Source organism: Lipotes vexillifer, unplaced genomic scaffold (genome assembly GCF_000442215.2).
Source record: "Lipotes vexillifer unplaced genomic scaffold, Lipotes_vexillifer_v1.1 scaffold569, whole genome shotgun sequence".
Classification (NCBI taxonomy): Eukaryota; Metazoa; Chordata; class Mammalia; order Artiodactyla; family Lipotidae; genus Lipotes; species Lipotes vexillifer.
The window spans coordinates 1,273,385-1,281,565 of NW_006795376.1; the positions used below are offsets into that span (position 1 = coordinate 1,273,385).

An 8,181-nucleotide genomic window follows, 5' to 3' on the forward strand; every position below is an offset into this window, starting at 1 on the left:
GCGCGCGAGGCCGGGGCTCCCCGCCGCTTCGGGGGGCAAGGAGGAGGCGGCCGGGCGGCGTGCAGTCCCCGCCGTCCCGGCGTCGCGGGGCCGGGCCCCGGGTGTTGCATGCGGGGCGGGGTGGCTGTGAGCGGAGGCGAAGATGGAAGGTTTAACGCTGAGCGATGCGGAGCAGAAATACTACTCGGATCTCTTCTCGTACTGCGACAGCGAGAGCACCAAGAAGGTGGCGGCCCACGGGCGGGTGTTGGAGCTGTTCCGGGCCGCACAGCTGCCCAGCGACGTGGTCCACCAGGTAACGCCGCCGCCGTCCCCGTCCGCCGCGTCCGGGGGGTCGGTCGGCCGCCGAGTTGTCGCTTCCCGGCGGCTCGGGCCTCCAGCCGCCAGCCTCCTCGAGGTGGGAGTGGGCGCCGTTTCCAGAAGGGCCGGCGGTGGGCAGGTTTCCCCGGGTTTCTCCGCTGCGGACCGGGGCCGCAGGTGCCCGGAAGGCCCGGACTCGCGAGGGGAAGGGGGTCGCTCTTCGAGGACAAAAGTCATTCAAAGATACGATGGGGGTGGGGTTGGGGGGGGTCTGTGTATTATCTCTGGAGAGCGTAAGTCCTGTGTCTCTCGGCTGCCCCTCAGAATCTGTGTTTTTCAACACTGGAAGAGCAACTTCAGATGAAAGGTCTTGGATTGTTAACCATGTCTTTGAATCCTAGATCCTGGTACCTACTTTTTTATATTTTAAGGAAGCTCAATTCTTAGGGAGATTAAAAAATTAGAACTTTTAGCCAGTAGTTTGCAAGTAGCTATGAAAAGAACTTTATAGGATGCGTGGCTGATGTAAACTGGATAGTTTTTCGATTGGCATTCGATAGCACTTGGTGGAATTTGTGGATTGGGTTGGGAGGTAAGTATTGAGCAACTGGAAGTCAAAGGTGCATATTTGCCTCAATCTGTAGCCCTAGAGGAGCAAGCAGAGTAAGTTTTAAGCTTTCTTCATCACGTCTGCTTTTAAAATAGAAGGCTTCCTGGAAATTCTTCTCTAATGTATGTGGTGAGCATTGATGTTACTCTGTTTAATGATGCAAAGCTGCTAGTGAGAGTCTGTCTAGACAACATATCAGGAACAGGGTTTAAGCTTCATCTTTATGGTGATCCAAGCCAGTTATCCAGATCTCCAGAATTTAGAGCCACGTGCATAGGTATGATGTAGTGCACTGCGAAGAGCCCTGAATGAGGACTTTTCACACCTGGGTCCTTGACCGCACTCTGTTAACCCCCAGTGTGGCTTTGGGTCAAGCGCTCTCAACTCTTCAAGCATAAGTGTGCTTCTAACAAAAATTCTGGGAAATATAAAAATGTCCCCAAGGCCTCTGTTTTAGAAGTTACTTGTGCACTAGCTATGACTAAATTGAATGAGTTCTGTCTTTTCGCATAATCTTGTTTGTTTTACGTTGCTTTTTAAAAATTTTGGGAGGAAAAGTTCGGTGTCTTACATACCAACAGCTAGGAGTCTCATATTCATTATGCTGAAAACAAAGTAAGTATTTTACGCTCTGCTGGCCACATGCAGTCTCTTTATGTATATTCTTTGTTTTCATTCTTACAGTCCTTTAAAAATGTAAAAATCATTCTTAGCTCAAGGGCATACAAAACTGGGGTCCGTGGCTGTGTGGGTACTCTACGCTCCCCATATGGCTTTGGAGTTAGACTTACAGGAGTAGGTCTGGTCAGAACATGCTCATTAATGATTTTGCTCCTTTTGTAGAAATACTTTCAGGTCATTAAAAAACTAAAATTAAGGGGAAACCTCCCGCGTTCTATTTGGCTTATTATGTCTGGGGTGGGGGGAGCTGAAATAAACTGACTTTCGTATTTTTAAGAGTGCATGTTGTTAAAAAAAAAAAGAGTGCATGAAGACTTTAAGACTTTATGTTATTCAGGATGTAAATTAGCATTAATTAACCTTTGCTTAAAATATGTTTAATCCAATCCAAGTTATTTTCATGTTGTGCTTAATTTTATTAACACTCAAAAGTAAATTTCTGTTGCCTTTTTGTATAAAGAGAGAACTTAAATAGCGTAAATAGTCAGGATTCAGTTACATGTTGGAAACTGGGAACTCCCTGAAGCAGAAGCAGAATTCGTATAGCTTTCTGGGTATTTTGCAGGCAGTTAACTTAAAAATTGGCCTAACACATAAAATGTGGAACAGAAGAGGAATATGGACAATTCCCTTATGGAAGTTCAGCATTGTCTGAAAACACAGCCCTCCTTTGCTTCCTAAGTGGGAAACATTTGGGGCAACTCACGTGTAATGTTTAGTTTTTACTTAGCACTGGGCAAGGCATTGCAGGGCATCAAAACAGGAGTAAGAAGTTCTCAAGGACCTTGTAAACTACAGGAATACACATGTGTAACATAAGGCAATATGAATGCCCTAAGAGAGGATAAAGGAGGGTATGACCAGGAAAAGCCTCTTGACTTAATTCAGGTGGACCGTATATTAGTGTGGAGGGATGAAGAGGACTTCCAGGCAGAGAAAAAACACGGCCAAAGGTGGAAAGTGTGGGAAGGAGCCTTTGCAAAGACTAGCAGATAGACAGGTTTTGCTGAAGCTAGAGTATGTTTTGGGGATACTGGAACGTAGAGTCAGAAAGAGACCATGGTAGGAAAGATTCTAAAGAACAGGCAGATTTCATATTTCAGTAGGCAATGGAGACTCAATGATAGTTTTTATTTGTTTTTGTTTGTTTGTTTTTTTTGCGGTACGCGGGCCTCTCACTGTTGTGGCCTCTCCCGTTGCAGAGCACAGGCTCCGGACGCACAGGCTCAGCGGCCATGGCCCACGGGACCGCTCTGCGGCATGTGGGATCTTCCCGGACCAGGGCACAAACCCGTGTCCCCTGCATCGGCAGGCGGACTTCCAACCACTGCACCACCAGGGAAGCCCCAGTGATAGTTCTTGACTTTGAGTGAAGGAGAGCGTAGAGGGTGGGGAAGGAGGCTCAAGCAGTGGTCCGGAGTGGATGCTAGGTACTGGGCACCCAAACCAGGGTGACAGCAGTAGAACAGAAAGGAGGGGCTGGATGAACAGGTCTGTGTTATTGAAGGGCTGCTGGGTAGCCACAATGTGAGGTGCTTTGTGGGATAATGTTTCATTGAGACCAGATTATCAAGGCTGGGTGGAGAGCTTTGAACTAATTGTGAAGGTGGCAGGGAGTTGTAGATTTAAGAGAACTGACTCGTAAAAGCAGTGCTTTAGGAGGCATTTAGAAGATCAGAGCATCTGGAAGTAGAGGAAAGAAACTGGAGACGAATTTGGAGACTGATTGTCTCGTACATACCGGGCTATGGGACTCAAATGTGGGAGTGGGGGACACTGCGGGGAATGTGATTCTGCCCCCCCCGGAGGCATTTGGAGACAGTTTTGCTTGTCGTAACTCAGGGAGAGGGAGCAGTTCTACTGGCGTCTAGTACGTAGAGGCAGGAGCGCTGCTAAAACAGCCTGCAGTGCACAGAACAGCCTCTACAGCAAACAATCACCTGCCCCAAAACGACAGCAGTGCCGAGATTCAGAAAACCTGATGTGGACTCTGGTGGTGACAGTGGGGCAGAAAATGAGGCTGAAGATAAAGTAGAGATTATGAAGGTAGACCTGATGGGCTTGGGTTGTCTGGTGATATTTTGATGAGAGAAGAGTAGGGCAAGTGTTACTCTCTGTTGGACACCACTCACAATTAGAAAAGGGGCAGGTAGAGGGCCTGATTTTAAAAAGTTGATAATGAGTTTGATTTCAGGCATTTTGAGACGGCAGTGCAAATCTCCAGGGGATAGTTGGAAATGTGTGATTTGTCCACCCTGAGTGCCGGTTATTACAGTGAAATTCACGTGTTTGGGGTCTCTCCTCTTTATCACCTGAGTATCTTGGAGGTAAAGGCCAGACAGCTTCTCACACGGTAGGCATGCATTTACACATCAGGGCTTTGACTGATGTGGTAGTTTTCAGCATTTGTTAATAAAAGTTATGAGAAGGCTGAGTCATCTGGGGGAATGAGTATAGAGGACAAAGAACAGAGGGCCCAGAACTGAAGGAGGAAGGAGCTGGCATTTATTGAGTGCCTGTTATGTTCTTTTACTGGGCAGATCATTTTCATGCAGGAACTCATTTGATCCTTGTTAAGAACCCTGGGAAGTGAGGAGTATTCTTGTTTATTAACTAGGAACTTGATAGGCAGAGAAGTTAAATAACTAGCTAGTTGTATACACTGATGTGTATAAAAATTGATGACTAATAAGAACCTACTGTATAAAAAAGTAAATAAAATAAAATTCAAAACAAAACAAAACAAACAAATGACTAGTTAGTGAATAGAGTACTTCTCCTTTACCATTATTTCTTGCCACCTCTCAGCTCTTTCCTGCTTTTCACTGTTCATGTGATTGGTTTGCCCATAGTTCTTATGAAGAGTAGAGACTTAAAATTATTTCATTTTGAGCTATATGTGGATTTCCTCCTTTGCAAAATAAATAATTTTATGTATGATGATGTCTGGAAACGCAGCCACTTAAGAGAAATAGGAAGATTCTTGTAGTTGGTATCCTGAGTTTTACATTGCTACAACTGTCAAACATCTTGAGAAACGTTCATTACACTTGTTTTGGAATACCAGAGTAAAACCTGTTCTGAGTTTAAGAGTTTGTTTTGGGGAGACAGTGTGTTAATAGCTAAAGCGAGTGAGCTAAAGCTTTATAGAATTATGCTCCACACCAGAGAGGAACAGGATGAGGGGGAGAAAAATCTGATTCATAGGATTTAATCATGAGGAATTTTGCTGTCTGCTGAGCGAGAAGATATTCAGTGGCTTAAAAATAATCTTCAGAATTATTTTGTTTTTTAAACATTAGGGAAGGTATGCTATTTACCACACTAATCAGTATGCTTTTCTAGCTTTTACTTAAAATCTCATCTTTGGGAAAAGTTTTAAAACCTCATACAGACTTTGAATGAATAATAGCTTGATAAAAGGTTCTAGTACTAACTGTTCTTTTATTGAAGATTATAAGCAATGTATCCTATAAATGAGGCTGAGAAAATCCTTCAGTTCATTTGTGTTGAGCAGTATCTTGGTAGAATATTTGAATAACACGTTAGTTTAATGGAGGAAAAGTGATGACAATGAAACATAAACCATTTTGTCTCTCTTGAAATTTGTTCAATTATATGATCTACTCATTAGAGATAGGATTAAAATAGAGAAGCAGAGCCTCATTTATGCATTGAAAGTTACAAACTTAATACTTAATGAAATAAATGTCAGGTTTGTTGTTCTGGAGTAGTGATTTTGTTTGTTTGTTTGTAATCACTAAAAAAATTATAACAAACTATAAAAATAATCTTACCTTGAACAGACACTTTACACAGTTGAAAAACATACTGTTTGTGAAAGAAGTCACACTTCATGGCTCTCTGTAGTGTCACATTTACTTAAATTGTTTTTCTTTCCTATATCATAATGTACTTTTAGTCTTCTCTTTTTTAGCCAGTAGGCCAGAGTTAGAGTCTTAGTATCTTGAGAATTCGAGCTAGGCATTTTGACAGAGCTCTAAAAGAGTGTAAGGAGAACTAAACATGGAAGGCAAGTTCCAGCCCTGACCTTGAACAAATCACTTTAATGCCTGGATTTTAGTTCTCACCATGGAAATGATTGAATTGGGGTTTTCAAAGGAGAGGTTACAGTGTAGGCATGGCCACTCTGTCCATCCACATCCTCAAGAAAGTAGCCACACAGACTTGAAATTAGTTGATATGCTATTTCGAAACTGGAATTGATTTCTTTTACACACTTTGGGAGATTTGAAGAGGAGAATCTTGCCTAGAATGCTGAAGTGAGTATGTATATAAGAGGGAACTGATTAAAGTGTTTTAAGGTCCATGGCACTTAGTTCTTCACAGTGTCTGGCCAGTGGGAATTTGAGATGGGTAAGACTTGATATTTCTGATGTTTTCCCTGATATATGTTTCATTTTCTGTAGCCTTTCCTGTGATAGATGCACCTTGATTTGTCATTTCCCTCTGCCCCTATGTAAGGAATTTATGGTTGATGGGTTGCATATATAGGCATGACATAAAAATCAGGTTGTAATAATTTTGCTTCAGAAATCTCTTCTTTAAGTTCATACCATATACCAAATTTTATTGCAGTTTGATAAATTATAGGACTTTAAAGTCTTAAAACCACGTCTCTTCATTTTGTTTTAAGAATTGACTCTGTGGAATTTAAGCCTCTTTTGTTAAATGATGAAGACAGAATTTATTAGACTGTATTTCCGTCTAACCTCTTTTTTGGTTGTGGATTCCTTTGAGATTCCTGTTGCACACCTAAGTGTCCATCGACAGATGAATGGATAAAGAAGATATGGCACATATATACAATGGAATATTACTCAGCCATAAAAAGAAACGAAATTGAGTTATTTGTAGTGAGGCGGATGGACCTAGAGTCTGTCATACAGAGTGAAGTAAGTCAGAAAGAGAAAAACAAATAACCTATGCTAACACATATGTATGGAATCTAAAAAATGGTTGTGAAGAACCTAGGGGCAGGACAGGAATAAAGACGCAGACATAGAGAATGGACTTGAGGACACAGGGAGGGGGAAGGGTAAGCTGGGACGAAGTGAGAGAGTGGCATGGACATATATACACTACCAAATGTAAAATAGGTAGCTAGTGGGAAGTAGCCGCATAGCACAGGGAGATCAGCTAGGTGCTTTGTGTCCACCTAGAGGGGTGGGATAGGGAGGGTGGGAAGGAGACAGAAGAGGGAGGAGATATGGGGATATATGTATATGTATAGCTGATTCACTTTGTTATACAGCAGCAACTAACCACTGTAAAGCAATTATACTCCAATAAAGATGTTAAAAAAAGAGAGATTCCTGTTGCACATGCTGGACATCTGCTTAGAAAACATAGTTACACAAAAATTTGCATATAATTTGAGATTGCCAGCCTTCCCCCAACCTAGTCAAGCTCATCCCATGGACCTCTACATTAAGACAGTTTTAAGGAAGAGCAGGCAGACCTGGGAAAGCTGAACATAGGTCTTTCTTAAGTCAGTTTTGTCTATTTTCAGGAAATATTTCTTCATGGCTACTATTTATTCTCAGGGTGTGTATGCAGTGTTGAAAACTCAGAAATCTTCCCTGCCTTCATGGATTATAACTTGTGGTAATGTTAAAAAGAACTGTATTAATGGGGAATCATGGGAGGTTATGTGGGCCTACTTAGGTATAAGGGAAGGCCTCTCTGAGGAGACGGGGACGTGGTAAGGGAGTGAGAATGAGCTGTTTCACATAGAAGGAATGAGCACTCAAAGGGCCTGAACAGCATGTGAAGAGCTCTGTGTGTTTGAGGAGATGAAAAGCTGGAGCATTATGGGCAAGAGGGGAGAATGGCAGGGGCCACATGCTGCAGGGCCTTGTACACAGGGATAAAGAGTTTGGATTATAAAAGACTGAAAGTTTATATTCAGGGGAGTGGCAGCATCCAAAGTATATTTATCAAAGGTTACCCTGCTGTGTAGAGAAGAGAACACTGGGGCAAGCAGAAACAGGTTGGCCACTGGATATGCAGTAGTTCAGGTAGGAGACCATGATGGCTTAGATTAGTGAGGCATAGGTAGAGGGGAGTGGACATATTTGAGATATTTGTAGGTGGTAGAAATAGGAGGATGTGGTAATGGATTGGATATGGAATATAACCGGGGGAAACATTCAGGGATGTTGCCGGAAGTCACCATTATTGGATGCCTGGAAGACGAACGGGTTTTTCAGGGTTTTTTGTTTTATATGGGTGGAAGGTAATGGTGAATTTGGGAGTTTTCTTTTACCAATCGTAAGTTCTCAGAAGCCTGTGAGATTGTTAAGAAGGCCTCTATCAGAGAGGATCATCAAATCTTGAGGAACTCAGAGATATTTGGCTTGGAGATGTCAGTTTGAAGCTTATCAGTGTATTAGTGATATTCAAAGCCATGCAGATAGGTGAAATCACTGAAGAAGAGACTATAGAGAGGAAAGAAGGATTGGTTAGAAATAGAAACCTGAGGAACACTGCACGTTTCTAAATTGGGTAAAAACTGGAAGCCCTCTAGGAAGGAACCTAAGAAGGACAGCCCGAGTGGTTGTAGGGAA

General features: G+C 42.6%; 1 protein-coding gene across 5 annotated transcripts in view; it reads left to right on the forward strand.

The window, feature by feature from the left end:
* The window catches only part of REPS1 (RALBP1 associated Eps domain containing 1), a 71,718-nt gene continuing 63,537 nt past the window's right edge, over positions 1-8,181 (forward strand). For 3 of the 5 annotated variants that reach the window (XM_007467594.1, XM_007467592.1, XM_007467595.1), the window contains exon 1: positions 143-295. In XM_007467594.1, the coding sequence (XP_007467656.1) occupies positions 143-295 (153 nt within the window). Of the gene's footprint in view, positions 296-8,181 lie in introns of all 5 variants that reach the window. The other 2 variants (XM_007467596.1, XM_007467593.1) reach the window with 2 other exon arrangements.